Here is a 16,052-nt window from a genome sequence, read left to right as displayed (position 1 = left end):
TCCAGCAGAAGGTGTCCCATATATGATATCTGAACTTATAGTCAGCAGTCAGCTGGCAATACTTTCAAAAAACCCTACAAACAAATCAAAACCTCCTGCTCCACACCATTTCTCTAAGACTAACACAAGGGATCTTGTTCATGTTCCTGTGGTTCAAAAAAACCCCATTTTATCAAAACATCTGTGCAGAACTCCTCTGGTTGAAGGGGTCATTTTAAACACCACTGAATAGGAGCACTATACCCAAGAACAGCCACGGCTTTCCCATAACTGAGCTCCTCGGTAAGGACAGACTTTCTTCATTTCTTTGTGGAAGCCAGCAAGAAGCATCTTTTGAAAGAATTCCAGTAGCTCACATTAATGGGACTGTCTCATTGAATCCCTGCCCATCAAGAGAAGGGGTACCCAAAGGACTAGAAAACCCACATTCGGTACAAGCACTCAGGTTCTCCACAAATATTAGCAGCATTCCCCAGAAAGACCTCTGCTGTCATCTTGTAACCAACAGCAAAAATGGTGGTGGTTTGTTTTGTTTGTTTTTTTTGTTAACACCAGTAATAGTTTAGATTGTATCTTTCCTTGAATGGTTTACACGTTTATATGTAAGTTCTTATCAAAGCCAGATTTCTCTTCAGTCCTTCTAAATAATCATATTTAGCATTTTATGTAGCTCCTTCTTGTTCTACACAATCTGTCACTCACATATCCCAAAAGTATTTTCCCTTTTCCTGTGCGGAACCCAGAGATCCCAAGCAGGTTTGAAAGATGGACCTCAGGCTACTAAGGAGGTTGTACCTAGTACTGGGGCACCTACCCCTTCTGTTGATTCTCCTACCTATCACTCTCCTCAGAACAGATAAGCTGTGAAAGAAAAATACACAAAAAAACTAGGCAACATCTAAAACAGCAGAAGATGCTTGCATAGTGAATATGAATCATGGCTCTTAGTAATGAGTAATAACTCAAATAACTCAACTGTTTTGTAGCATAAGAAACTTGACAGGGGACATATTCCATCTGGGGAAAAAAAAGATTCCGACAGGAAGAAATACAGCATTAATATTACATATAAACAATATATTTGATACAAGCATTTATCTGCTTAGTAGAAAAAGCACAAGATTTTAAATGAAATACAACCTTTTTGTATTCAATGCCCCACAATGTGGTAAATGATGAGTGAGAGTGTGATGGGAAGTGATTTTTTTTTCCCTGCTAAGAAAGAATAAAAAGATCTGCCACGTGATGACTGGTGGGTACTGGTAAGAAAGATGCAGCTGTTTAGTCCAAGAGACTCTCATGAATGCTGACAGTCTAGAACCATCCCCATGTTACTCATCTAGGGCTTTTTCCAAACTCCAGCTGGCCGCGTATTTCAGGTGCGTATCTCTGGCAACAGAGTGCCAGCACCATGTATTTTACATGCCTGCTAGCACACAGGCTTTCTGCATCCTCAGAAGAAAACAGAAGATGCAGTATTTTCACAGAAGATACAACAACCTGCTCTGATGTTCCTCCCATTTTCAGGGTACATGATCACAGACGGAAAACTGATTTCTCATTGCTAGACAATTGACCATTGCAAGGTCAATTCTAGCTTGCTGCTTTCTTGAAATGCCTTTTGCGGTGTTTAGCCCTACGCACACTTCAAGCAGATGTCACTATTTATTTCTAAGTGGCCAAATTTTTATTACTTAGCCAATGCTCTTCTCATACCCCAAACACCAGTACGGCGAAAGAAAGGCTTCAAGAGAAAGGCTCCACACTGCCAGTGCTGACAGGGTAACTGCGGCTTTCCAAATGTTACCATGTGTTAACATGCTATATTCTAGTTGCAACCAAGCAAATGGGATGAAGTGCTGAGAGGATCTTTCCAGATATTTGAAAATGCTCATGGCAATCGAAACATGCTTCTGTATTCTTCTAGAAGCTACAGCTATTAGTCTCAAAAGCCTCCCCTTCTTTAATGGCAATCATGTTGGGTCCCATCTCAGAAAACCCCCTTCCTCCTCTCCAAGTTCTAGGGTTTTTTTAACCCCTAATTCCTTTCTGTTTCAACTTTAGGGCAGTTGGAGGATGTCTCTCCAGCCTTCACACAGAACCTGTTAGTTTGATGAAGGAATCAATACCTCTACACCATATTTTTTTCTATATAAACACATTCAAAATTAAAATTTTCAAAAGTTGTCTATTTGCTAATAGTAATGACAAAGAGAGGAACCAGTCCCTTTCTGTCCAGATAATTCTCATAACCCAGACCATGGGCAGTGACAGGCCATCCTGGCAGAATCTGCTCACCACAAGAAATAATACCCACCAAATGACTAACTTCAAACCTCTTTGGTACTAATACTGCACAGACAGCATATTTTAACAAAGGCAATTACATCCTTCAAGAAGTAAGTAGCAATGTTAAGGGAAACTTGAGCAGATGAGCAGAACAGAACAGGAGGATGTGGAGAGGGCATTGCTTTGTCTTTTTCCATCCTGTAAGTCGCAAGGAAGTCACTACAGCAGAGATACTTTTTGTTACAGCCTTTCACTGCTAAAGGTTTGTTCATCTGAGCAGTAGCACTGTTCATTTGAGCAGTAGCACTCATGCTGTGCAAAGCACTGAACAAACAAGCAAAGATGGAGCTTACCTGTTATAAGAGCATCTGGTCTCGACTGTTCTTTCCTCCACGCTGGCACAAACACAGTAACATCCTTGTGGCCTCTTTCCAAAAACCAGTCTACTGCCAATTTGATTCCTCGACAAGAAAATACTTCTTTGTTCCCGTGGCTGAAACACATATTAAAATTCTTTATTAGATGACTTTGTTTTTCTATGACCACAAATGGAGCTCAGTAAAATGCAGATGTCAAAGCCATGCTCTTCACTTGCTCCATGGTCTCTAAAAGCAGCTGGGAGTCTGTCTGAGCCTAGCCCAAACACAGCCATCATTTCCAAAACAGCGTGGGAGAGGGCTACTGAATCTGCCAAACACATTTATCACCTGTACAAAGATTTGACAAGTAAAGAAAAATATAAGTGTGCTTTTAAAAATCCTCATAGCCCAACCAACTGTATGGGGTATAACAGGCAGCTCAAAGACTTGAGGGAAAGCAGAAGGCCCGAAATACCAACATGAGAGTGAACTGTGTTTAGGAAATGTTAGCAGATGAGCACAGGTGTGCATGGAAGCAGCAGAAGGGACAGCAGAGAGCTCTGCGAGGTCCTGTGTGAACAGGGAGAGAGGAGAAGGCTCCAAGCCCAAGGGGATGGCAGGCACTCAGCAGGACAAATTAGGCAAACTGGGGAGACTGTCCAAAATCAACATGGCAAAACTAAGAATGTGCTTAGTACATACTTCAGAAGGAGAAATTAATGTTATTTAAAAAGCTGTGAAGAGACAATTAAGCAGAAACTGATCAGACACAAGCAAAACAAAACGTGTGTCTGTTGTGCAATAACTGTCTGGGGTAAGGCAAGAGACGCAATTATGTCATTTTCTAAAGGCAGACAAGCCTTTGCCCAACTTCCACATCCAGTTTTAGGCATGACATTATAAAAGACATAGATGAAATAGAAGGAATCCAGAAGAAAGTGAAAGGAGACCTATGGGGAAAGGCTGAAGGAAGCACATTTAGATAATCTGGGGAAAAAAAGCAGCTTGTGAAAGAACAAATCAATCTTCCACGTATAGGAAGTAACTGAAATGGAGGACAGCAATCAACCAATGGGTGTCCACAGAGAGGTTCTGGGAGCAGGGAGCTGCTTGAGAGGAGTTTGGGATTGCCCCATGATGGGCACACCCAGCTCTAGCCAGCTCCACAGCGGAGAAGGGAACGAGGGAACACCAAGGTTTGAGGACGAGGAGGTGCTTCATGAGGAGCAGGTACACTCCCAGAGGGACTTGCACTCTTGAGAACAGGAAAAGGGCAAGAAGGAAGGAGCAGCAGAGAAAAACTGTGACACTCTGACCTCAGCCCCCTGCACGGCTCACAGCTGCTCTGGGAGGACTGACTGCCACCTGCAGCTGTGACAAGGTGTAAGAGTGAGGCTGTGGGGAGGTAGTGGGGAGGACACATGTTTGGAATGAAGCAAGCCTAGAAAAGGAGAGACAGTCTTCCCCCTAAATATTTTAATGTTTTTCTTTTTTGTTTCCCAATATTAAATTTGGAATTAAATATTTATATTAACTGGCTATAAATGAAATTGAATTCCCCAAGCTGAGTCTGCCTGACATAAAAAATTACTTGATGAGTGATCTCCCTGTCATTGTTTTGAGCCATGGGTTTTCTTGCTTCTGTTCCTCCTGTTTTCTCCCCCATTCTGTTGGGAGGAGGCAAGCCACAGCCAACCCATGATAGTCCCACTGGGTAAGGACAGAAAAGTCCTTAACTAGCGTAAGGAACAGTTAAGCACTGTGCTAGTAAAAGCTTTCTCCCTAGTCTGTGGGACAGTCTGGCCATGGATTTTGGGATCTCCTCACCGGAGGCTTTGCAGAACAAGTTAGACAGCTCCTCTGAGGCCAGTCTGGCCTCTCCATGCACAAGAGGAGACAAGCAACTTTTGCGAGGTCTGTCCCAAACCTGCAGCTCTGTGTAGACGAAGAAACTCAGGGGCATGGAAACAAGCCATCACCTTTCACTTGGCTTGTCATAGCAGGCATGCCACAATCTGCTTTCCAGAAGGGTAAAAGACTATTCTTTGTCCGTGATTTGTGAAGAGGACAATAGCATGATAGATAGCCACAGGAATTTTAAAAATTCCTTCTCCTTGCATGTTTTGAGGTAAACAGAACACCAGAAAGTTATCTAAAAACTTTTGTCCCCCTCAGCAGGGAAATTTTAAGTACCTACTATTTCCACCTTTCTAAAACATAGCACTGCTGGTTTATTTCTTGACACTGAGGGAGCTTGAGTAATTGTGCAATGGACAAGGTGCCAAAGTAAAAGTGAGAAAAAATTTGCAAAAATGTTCCGATTTCAGAAGTCTGTGAAGGAGGTGGTGTACAATTCCACCTGTGTCAAGGGAGAATGAGTCATGGCTAACACCTCTTACAAAACATCATTCTCAGCAGAGGCTGTGTTGAAGGTCACACATCCCAAACAAAAGGGAAAAAAAAAAAAAAAAGAAAAGGAAAAAGGCAAAGAAGAGCCCACTACCATTAACAGGATTTAAGTGAAGAAGTGTCCTACTTCCTCTTCTAATGATACTGGAGGCAGTACCTGCAGACATAAGCATATACTCTGATACTGCAACTGTTGCCAAGCATAACAATCAAAGTTTGTAAATTTCAGCTGGCATGGGGTACTCGAAGGATAGTTTAAGCCCATCTTCTGTGCCTACAGGGCTACACTAGGAACACTGTCAGGAACAATATCTCTACCTAAATACCCTTTTTAGCTATGGTTATAGGCCTCTGCAGTAACGCATTCCCTGTTTTCTATGATCATATCACACGATATAGAATTACATCATAATAACACCGTAATTATAAAACACAGACCAGTATTTTTTTCTAGGCATTGTTTTATACTATACAACTACTCTTGTGCTTGTTTGGCTGAAAGAGTAGTATCTTTCTGTATTTCAAAACTTACCAGGAATGGGAAAGCAAACCACACACAGATGTGACACACTTAAAGTGCACATGCACACAGTGCAGAGCAAAAATGGCCAACAGTACTTCATCCACGGTCTAACTCCATCTTCCCTCAATGACACAAGATTGGGACACCCGGTGCACTTTCAGCACCCAGGGAGAAGCCATAAGGCCTCCTTTGCAAACGCTGAGAAAAGAGGTTACTGCTCGTGCTATCAGCAGGCTGTGTACAACCATAAACATATTGTAAGCCATTTTAAAACAGTCAGGAAGGGCTTGTTCCAGCTACTAAATTCCAGTGGAATCACTGTACTGTGACTGCTCTATACAATCTCCAGGGTTTCAAGTGGATAAACCCACTTTTCACTCCTTACAGTGAACAAGTGGTGTGTTAAGACTACGTTTTAGCAACACTATGTTTCCTTCTGCAAGTCTGAGAAATAACTTCAGGAAAAAAAATGGACATTCTTGCCTATTGCCTTCCATCAGGTTGTAGTTCAGGCCACACTTTTAGAGGCAGAGGGAAGACCAGGCAGTTCAGCTCCTTAGTTTTCTCTTGCCTAATACAGACTATTAAAATTCTTTCATCCAGAACAGAAATTTTAAATAAACTGCATGAAACAGAAGTGGGGAATGCATTACAATGCATACCAGCTACTCTGCACTGTGGAGCAAGTGAATTTATAACATGTATAAATCTTCACTTTTTTCCACTCCTTTTCAGGTACATGCCTAAGCTGGGATCTGAGCGGCTACAAATTCCAAGGAATTTAAATCATTAGTGAGAAAGTCTGTAAAAGAGATGTGCAATTAAAATTTGTTCACTTTGTTGTTATGCAGATTTGATGGTCTTCATTTTGTGATCTTTGCGCTTCATCAGCTTTATGATACATCATATGGTAAAAAGACTGAAATCATGTTACTGCTTCTGACTTCTTTTCCCTCTTCTTAGTTGCAAAAAAGATGAGAAATGTTTGTACTTCTTTGTCAAGAAACTTTTAAAAATATCTTTCCAGTTATTAGGAATATGAGAAAGCTCAGAGCAGTCAAGTTGACAGCTGTAAGCCCTGGGTGAGATACTGGTGTACAGTACACTGGTTCTGCTTGTTATGTTTCATCTACCACTCTCAATAGCAAGATAAAGTATATTCCTTCAGAAGTACCTATTTCTTTTTCATAACATGTGTGAATGATTCTTTTTACCACCACTTTTATATTTGGTCTGTTGATAGGTGTAGTTTTATTTTTAAATGAAAGAAAATAAAGTAGTATAATGTTTCCTAAGAAAAAAATCAATAAAGCATTTTCAAGGCTAGGAAAATTAGTAGAAAGTGTAAAACTTCTGATGAGAACACTTTTCATTTTCTCCGTTACCTTCCTAGACCCCAAATTAGATTTTCTAGTGATTGTCTTGGAAAGACTTCTGGTACACACTCTTAAAAGACTGACTACTTAGAATACCTGCAAGATTTCTAGTGTGCTCTAACACAATATTCAAACCAACACTCATATTCTGAGAGCTACAGAAAACACACACATTGATGACAAGAGGTCTACAACAATGTCTGTTGCATACAGGTTTTTATACAACTGAAATCTGGACACAAACACACACTTAGCATGTAAAAGCATATTGACTAAAAGCAAGAACAAAACCAAAACACATACCTGCCCAGTACGAGTTATTACCAAGTTACCAAACTATTTTCTTCTATCATATCATGGGAGGAGAAGAGGGTTCAGTCCATAGCACAGAGAGAGATGAATTTCCACTCTGTATCGTATCAGTGATTCATAACCCTGGCAGCCTGGTTTTGTAACTAGCCATCCCTTTTTAATTACTTTTTTATTTAAGCTCTGCTAATTCCCTGATCATAGAAATCATTTGTCCCAAAGCATTTCTCAGTAACCTGAGCCTTCTATCAGTCCTGCATATATTTTGGTGCCAACACAAAGCAGATAGAACAGTTGCCAAATGTTTTTTTTTTCCATCAGCCCAAATTACTTCAATGCTTTGAGGTGTTTCAAGGAAAAAAAGCCTTGGAAGCTGTCACGTATTTCAAAATACCTTTTGCCTGTAGGGCTTCCAATGCTGGAGCACTCTGCGAGTACAGCAGGTGCTGTCTCCAGCCAGAACTTCACACAGGTCTCTGACCAAGCAAGAGCCACACACTCGGCACTCAGAGGTCAAAACAGGCAAAAAGAAACAGGCAAAACAGGCAAAAAGAAGCTACACTCAAATCTGCCAGTGATGAGCTCCTATCCATGTGATTGTTACTTGCTGGAAAAATATTTTTATCTATTCTTTAAAGTGAATTCTCAAAATAACCTAAAAAACCAGATAGTGCTACTGAAAGACGAATGTCTGAATCAAGGGACCAAGACACAACCATGTCTACTACACTCAGCAACACAATCTGAGGAGAAGCTAATGCAGCTAAACTGTTAGTTTGTTAAAATAAATTGCCACACAAAAACTTCATAAGGCATGGATAAGACAACTGAGCCATCCTTTGGCTGACACAATTTGCAGTTGTGGAGAAACTTCTGTGTAGGCAGGGTATGAGTGAACCTTTTACTACAGCCAAATGACCTGCCTCAGCGTAAACACATGGACCAAGGCTCAGTTGCCTGAACAGAGATGTCTTAACTCTGGTTAGGCACCTCAGTGACACTTCCTCCAGCTGAATGCCACTCCTGAATGGCACTGGGGGCTCTGCCCATGACTTGTCAGGCCTGGGAGTATGTTTCTGGTGCCACCAAGCACCTACAACATCCACAGCGGGTGGGATGGCTGGGCATGAAAGCTGGAAGAAAATGGTAAAATACCTGTCTTAAACTGGAAATGTATTTATCTAAAAATCAACTCCACAAATCAGTATCTTCCTCTTCCCAAACAAAAACTGAGTACACTATTTACCTCATGGTGTATTTTCCCCTGTGCAGTGACGTACAATCAAGGACCATTTAAATATACAGCCCAAGGTTTTCCAGAAAGGGAAGCTGAAATGCATCACCTCCATGGCCTGGGAAACCCAAGGGCAAAGTTTTCATAGGAATCTAATTGCCCAAAACAAGATCAATTGATTTTAATCTGCAAATCAAGGTGGCACATGATCAAAATACTTCAATTCCTTTGCCCATAAACTTCTTAAAGTTGTAGTCTAAGAATAATAAAGCAAGTAAAATAGTAACATGATTTTAAATCAGTGTTATCTTCATGTGGCACTCTCTGTAGGCACAGCAGACTTCTGCCAATATGTTTTCAGCATAAAGTTTTATACATATTTGAAACATTCTTTCCACAGTCAGTAAAGAAAAGTCTGAAGGCACCCAGAGTACCCAGGGAAAACTTACATGGAACAGAAGCAAATGAATAAAATGGTTATAATTTTCTCACTGTCTTTGTAACTAACAACTTTGTTCTTTACTCCTTACTTCTTGGTAGCAAAACCCTTACTTTGATTCCAGCAAAGGAAAGTATCACAGCAATAACCAATTTTAGTCCATTTTCAACATCCCAACCTTATCCTTGAAATTACAAGCGAGGGCAAAGGACTGTGCAAATTTGCTGCCATATACTTCTCTCTTCAGAAGGAACTCCTTTGTTCTCAACCCTAGCAGTAAAGGGAAGTCTTAAAGGGTCAAAAGAGAACCTTAAAACCTTGCCTCTGTTGCCTCGTGGAGAAACAGGACCTTGCCCCCCTTGATCTCAAACTAGGGAGCCTCAGCTGAGGAAACTGGGGATGCATAAAGAGCAGGATCAAGAACTCACTGGAGAAGAGACAGATGTAGGGCTGACAGTGATGACAAAGAGCTGACAATATGCTGTTGTTAGATGGATGGAGATCACCTTCTTTTGCTTACCTCAATTATGTAAAAGGAAAACTTAGGGTAGCTAAAATCTTACCACACAGGGAGGGATACAGAACTACGAGTGACTGAAATGTGTTACCTGGCTAGTATCAATGCTGTGCAGCTTACACTAAATAAGGTCCTGAGTGCATTTTCATGGAGGAAAAGTGCCTTTCTCACTCACATGGACCAAAGTTCTAAATGAATATTTTGCATTACAGTATTATCATCTACATGCAAAACACCCAACTCACCTTATGAAGCAGGGTTAGAACTACACAGCTCTCTGGAAATTGACATAGGTAACTGCTCAGGTATGGCACAACTGAATTCTGGGTCCTATCCCTTAGTTCAGCCTCACTCCCTGCTGTACGAAGGGTCTATCAGAAGGTCCACGATAGCTCCAGGGGATTATCTAATTTGCTGTTCAGCTCTCATTTTGAATTTATACACACAGAAAAATCATTCTCATCTCTAAGAGCATTCTAACAAAAAACATGGTGTGTGTTTAAGGTCTAAACGCTGGGCATCTTTCCTCTTCTGGAAAAGGATTCAGTCAACATCAAGAAAGGCAGAATAACAAAACAAGAGCACATTTGATGTATCCTATAGAAGCTAAATAGCAATTCTTCAAGTCATAGCTTGCAAAAGCCTCCTTTCTGCTATTCAGCTGAAAGAGGGCGTTCTCTTTGTTTTTAAAACTTCAACCAATTCATATTCTTTACACCATATTGGATTTTTAAACTTGATATTCGTAAGATGCATTTGATCACTCATTTTCAGTTTAAGGCACTAATGACAAGCAATGCCATATGAAAGGTTATGGAAAGCTTTCCAAGCGTTACCAAAATGCAGAAAAATTGAGTGTTGGGTTTTTCTTAATCTACAGTTTGCTAAAGCAGTTTGTCTGTAACAGGAGTAGTCACCAGACCAGACTGGCATACATGGTGGCTCTGGCTTGCCAGAGCAAGTTGTTCTGACCCAAGCCTTTTTCTGTACTGCTCTTAAGGAATTCATGAATCCGCCAGTTCATTAGATACAACCAGTACCACAAATATGAACATTCAGTCACATAATCAGACATATCCTTCCTCCTCTGTGTTGGACCGAGTTGTTCTCCCAATGACAAAAACATCAGGTTATATTTACATGTCTAATGGAAAAGTAAACCTTTCTGATTACCCCCACTCTGAATTAGGAAGCTGAATCAACTCATTTTGCAGCCACCCAGTCACTAGATGAGATGCAGATAAGAAAGCATCCCTGGCAGTGGGATAGAAGCAAGCCTTAAAGGAAATCACTCTGTGTCACTCACTGGATGTTTTGTGAAACTACATCCTTAATTAGTCATGGAATGGAGACACAGGGCAGCACAGTCTTTGATCCTTTGATATCAGTCACCTCAGCCTTCTCCACAAGACTTTCCCTCCCCCATCAAATACATCCTTTCAAGGAAAATTAGTAGCTCTTATATAGAATAATTCTTATAGTAAATGGTATCATCAAGTATTTCATTACAACTACATGGGAGTAAGAATACAGATCACAGTCCAACCATTCCTGTGATAGCATATGAGAAAGCTTCCAAGAACACCTCTCAAAAGACTATCTACAGTCTTGCTTAGGGCACAGGCCCATTTCCCTTTAGCAACTCCAGAGTGAACACATCGGCCACAGCTTGGAATAGCAAGGAGGAAAGACAAAACTGTGACAATTTGTAGTTACCCATAAGAGGATCCTGGACATTTAGATACAGAAGTCTGAAGAAGACTAACTGCAAGTGAACTCCTGTCCCTCCTGCATGTAAAAGCTGAAATCTTTCCAGTGTTTGAAGTGCTTAGTTACTAGTACCTATTTCCTTGAAGGGGAAAGGACAGATCCTGTGGGCAAACAACTGGTTGCACAACTGGTGTCAGCAGCTGAGACTCATCTTTTACATCATGGGACTGGCTTTCCTAACCAAGGACTGATTTCTGGAAAAAGGTGAGTGCACTGGACCAACCAGCCAATTGGCAAAGATGCTTTTGTTCTGACCTACACAGCAAGGTGTCACCAATTCAGGAAGCTTCTGGAGTGCTTTTGCAGTAACTACTTAAAATGCGTGACTGAGGACCTAACAAGTGAACCAGCTGGGCCTCATACTTTGAAACAAGGGAGAACAAGACTTGAGATGGGAAGGTCATGGGCCACCTTTGCTGCAGTGACCATGAGAGGCATACCCTGTGAAGAAAGAGCAAGGCAAAAAGCATGATTACAAGACCAGAATTCAGGAGAGCAGATTTTGGCCTACCCAGGAGAATCCCATGCAGAGAAGAGTGCACAGGACAGATGGCAGATTTTTAAAGGATCACCCGTGCCAAGCTCAAGACTGGCCCACAGCAATGTGCGGGAAGTTGGGCAAAGGTAACAAGACAAGACTTTCCCTCAGCTGACTTTTGGGAACTCTGAAATGGGATACTGTGAGGCTGCTGGGCCCTGATGGGTATTGAGGGAGCTGGCTAATGACATTGTAAGGCCTCCCTTGGCAATTTTTGAAAGGTTGTGGTGATGGGGGATATTCCTAAGGTCTAGAAAAGCACAAATATACCTTCCATTTTTAAGGGGGGCAAGAAAGCAATTCAGGGACCTACAAAGCTGGTCAGCCTCACCTTGATCCCTACAAAGGTGATGGAGCAAATCATCCTGCAAACCCTTTCTGTATGTAGATTGGATGAAGGTGACTGGGAACAGTCAGCATGGATTTATGAAGGAGAAATATACTTGACCAGCCTCATAGCCTTTTATGGTGAGATGACTTGTTCAGTGAATGAAGAGAGCAGTGGACACTTTATTGTGGCTTTAACAAAGCTTCTGACAGCTTTGTTCTTGTAACAGCCTTCTCTTATCACAACCTCACTGACAAACTAAGGAAGCTGGGGCAAGGTAAGAGGATAGAGAGCTGGACTGAAATCTGACTTGAACGGCTGCACTCAAAGGGTTATGCTTAGTGGCATAAAGTCCAGTTGAAGGTAAGTCAGGATCTGTGTACTCCAGGGACTGACATGGGGGAATGCACTGCTTAACATCTGCATAATGACCCAGATAACAGAACAGAGTCCATCCACCCTCAGCAAGTTTGTGGCGGATGCTCAACTGGGAGGAGAACACCACATGGGTGTACTCTCATTCTGAGGGATCCTGGTCAGGGTAGAGCAAGGGGCTAACAGGTACCTCAGCAAGTTCAACAGAGGGAAATGCCAATCCTGCAGCTGGGGAGGACTAACGCTAATCATCAGTACAGGCTGGGGGCTGACCATCTGGAAAGCAACTCTGAAGTGAGGAACATTGGGGTTCTGGTGAACACCAAGCTGATCAAGAGGCACCAATCTGCATTTGCAGCAGAGAACACCAACAGCCTCCTGGGCTGCATTAGGAAAAGTGCTGCCAGCAGGTTTTGGGAGGGGATCCTTCTCTACTCACACATCTGGAGTGCTGGGTTCAGTTCTGGGCTCCCCCATGTAAGACAGACATAGACAATACTGGAGAAAGGCCAGTGAAGCACAACAAAATTAATCAAGAGACTGGTGCTTTCAAACAAGGAGGAAAGGCTGAGAGATCTGGGACTGTGTAGCCTAGAGAAGACAAGGCTTGGGAAGATCTTATCCATGTGTCTAAATACCCAATGGGAAGAAATAAAGGCAACAGAAACTGACTTCTCACTGGTGTTCAGTGACAGAACAAGGGGCAATGGGCACAAAACAGAATACAAGAAATGTTGCTTAAACATAAAATAAGGAAATTTTCTTACAATGAGGGCATTCAAACACTGGCCAAGGGAATATGTTGAGTCTCCATCTCCTTAGAGACATTTAAAACCCAACTTGATGTGGCCTTGAACTGACACGGCTCTGTGTAGGAATCTCCAAAGGCCCCTTCCAAATGGAATGATTCTATGGTTACATTTGGTAGAAAACAAGTAAAGACCTGTTAATTTGATTCTGGGATACAGAACAACCATTCTATTAATAGATTTAATCTGTTCTAAGGCCCTGCCGCATGCATCACATACATTCATATTTGGTTCATTTGATGCAGGTGGTCAAGAAAGTAAATTGAACATAGGAAGGCAGATCCTAAATATTTACGCTAATAGCTGAATAAACATTAAGGAAAACTGACAGATCTGGAGCTAATTCTGGAACGCATTCAGTTAAGTTTGTAGGAGAAGTTGAACCTAAGTCCACCCACCAAGTCTGAGCCATGCTAACTAGCTAACACACAACTGTTTTGGCTTTATGTGAAGTACAGTAAAAACCCATTTTAGAAGTCTCTGGATAACTTCTTGGTTGAGAGCCACAATCTTTTTTATTCAACTGGACATGCCTTCTCTACAGCTCAAGTTAACCCAAGAGATAAGGAATGATACATCCAGCAGAAAGAACTCACAGGAATACACCATATTAAAAAAGTAATATCCTTGCCTTATGGGCTAACTCCTCTACTTAGAAAAACAAAACCCATCATACTGGCATAAATAAGTGGTATATTTAAATTTTAATTTTAAAAGCTTGATTTAAAGGGAGCTGACTTGATTACAAGCTAAAAAAAATCCCCTGCCAGGGTATTTTTTCAGGCCAGGAAAGTCTTGCACTAACTTTTATTCCTAAGATAATGAAAACCATATTACGTTGTCACAAAACTAAAACTGGCCTCCTAAACCTTGCTGTTAGTAATCAGATAATCCTTATGATTTACTGAAACAGTTACTAATCAATTTATCATTTAATGATTTATATTGCCATAAAACCCTAATCTCTCAGCATGTCTCTCTGCCATTTCCTTCTCTCTTTAATCATCGATGAAGCATGAGCCTCTCGCCTTCACAGGCAAGTTTGTTGTCATGCAACCAGATGACTGGGTCAGGATCAGTGAATGCTGAAGGTAAGTGTGCTATCTGTGGGCATATAAGTGAAAGTCATCTTTCACACAATAATCCCAACAATTAATGTCAATAAAACCTAACTCCAAAACTGATAACCAAGACCAATGTTATGGGCAGATCAGTTCTCACAGATTAGCCAACCAAGAAGTATCCCTTAAGCTGCTTAATTTTACATCACCATTTTATAGTCTTAAGGAATCTTACATTTGCGGTAACTTTCTGTATGTAACTCTATCCAGCAATTGCCTGTAGCAATGGTGATTACCAAAAATTAAGGACTACACTGGTAGTGAGAAGGAGAGATTTGATATCTGCCTACAATGAGAGATTGGCATTAACCTCTGGTTTTTCTACCAGTGAGTAGTACACCACTGAAGTCTTTCAGACCTGTAGCCTGGTTACAGGATGGGCACACTGTGTGGTTAACAAAGACACTTACAAGAGACCCTGCATACACTTTTAGGCACACCAAACAATAGTGCTTGAAAGGGGCAAGACCCTTCAGTTTCCATTTAAATAGAAAAGCAAAACCTTCATAGTCACATACCTCATTGCAACATTGCTGCCATCAATAACTATTGGCCTCAGGTTGTCTCCATCCTCTGTCACATCCTCCTGCAGTGGAGACTCTGACCTCTGAGACTCTATGGAAGATGCTTCACGCATTACACTAGTGTTAGCATTACTTACAGTCTGATCAGTCTCAGTTTTATTCCCAAGTTTGACAAGTTCTCCCAAAATATCATTTATTAAAGCATCAGTACCAAGTTTATTTAGTACAAGTTGAACCTGCTCTTCAGAGTAACCCAACTTAAGTGCAAACTCCAGTTTGGTTTGATATTCTTTCACCACATCAGGAGGCTTTTTGACTTCCTTAGGTACTATCTGAGCCTCTTCTATCCTAAAGTCTTGTAAGATTTCATTTCTTTTTAGTATATGAGGCTCTAAGCAAGGAGATCGGCACAGCTGTCGGTGAGTCTTAGGCAATAAATGTGACTCCGATGCAGAATTATTCAGTCTCTCTGAATCATTATCAGAATTTGTGCTTTCTTCAGAGTCACAGCTGGAGCTTCCAGAAGTTTCTTCAGACGCCTCCTTTTCTACGTCTTCTTTCCTAGAATTAACCTTATCCATCGTTGGCTTCTCTGCCATCGACCAAGGTACAATTGCATTTATTTGTGTGCCAGTGCTCCCCACATAAAGGTGGCCTAAGTCATGCCCCAGATGATCCTTCAAGCCCATGAAGCTGCTGCATGTACTTGACTCCACTTTGCTGTTTTTCTTGTATTCCTGAATATAAAGTGTTCCGTATTCCTAAAGAGAAAACAAAAACGTTGCAACTGGTTACATGCATTACTTGTTTTCTGTTTTCTTGCTGCTTCCTCAGAACTGCATTTATTCTCTTGCAGCAGAGAAATAGGACTTCTTTCTTTGTTTAAACATGGAGGGCTTTCTGTGGGAAAAACTCTTCCTAAGGAACATCTATAGCTAAGTGGATAAATACCTAATCATCTGTCTTTTGAATGTATCAAATGTTTTTACTTACACATTTCTAGAAATGGATTTATGAAAGAATATGAAACCAAAGACTCCAAGTTTACCTACTGTAATGCAGAAGCAGGAGTAGAGTCATTATTTAAAAACAATGAGATATTTCTTCTAGCATAAGATTGTGTTGTAACAAC

At 41.2% G+C, this 16,052-nt stretch overlaps 1 protein-coding gene across 3 annotated transcripts in view; it reads right to left on the bottom strand.

Moving 5' to 3' along the window:
- ZC3H12C (zinc finger CCCH-type containing 12C) overlaps positions 1-16,052 on the bottom strand; it is a 45,396-nt gene that overhangs the window by 9,251 nt on the left and 20,093 nt on the right. For 2 of the 3 annotated variants that reach the window (XM_048294756.1, XM_048294757.1), the window contains exon 2: positions 2,643-2,782. In XM_048294756.1, coding sequence (XP_048150713.1) covers positions 2,643-2,782 — 140 coding nt within the window. Of the gene's footprint in view, positions 1-2,642; positions 2,783-14,914; positions 15,682-16,052 lie in introns of all 3 variants that reach the window. The other variant, XM_048294755.1, reaches the window with a different exon arrangement.

The sequence above is a fragment of the Corvus hawaiiensis genome, chromosome 2, assembly GCF_020740725.1.
Source record: "Corvus hawaiiensis isolate bCorHaw1 chromosome 2, bCorHaw1.pri.cur, whole genome shotgun sequence".
Lineage (NCBI taxonomy): Eukaryota > Metazoa > Chordata > Aves > Passeriformes > Corvidae > Corvus > Corvus hawaiiensis.
Note: the sequence above shows the minus strand (reverse complement) of the source record. Positions and strands in the feature narration are given on the sequence as shown.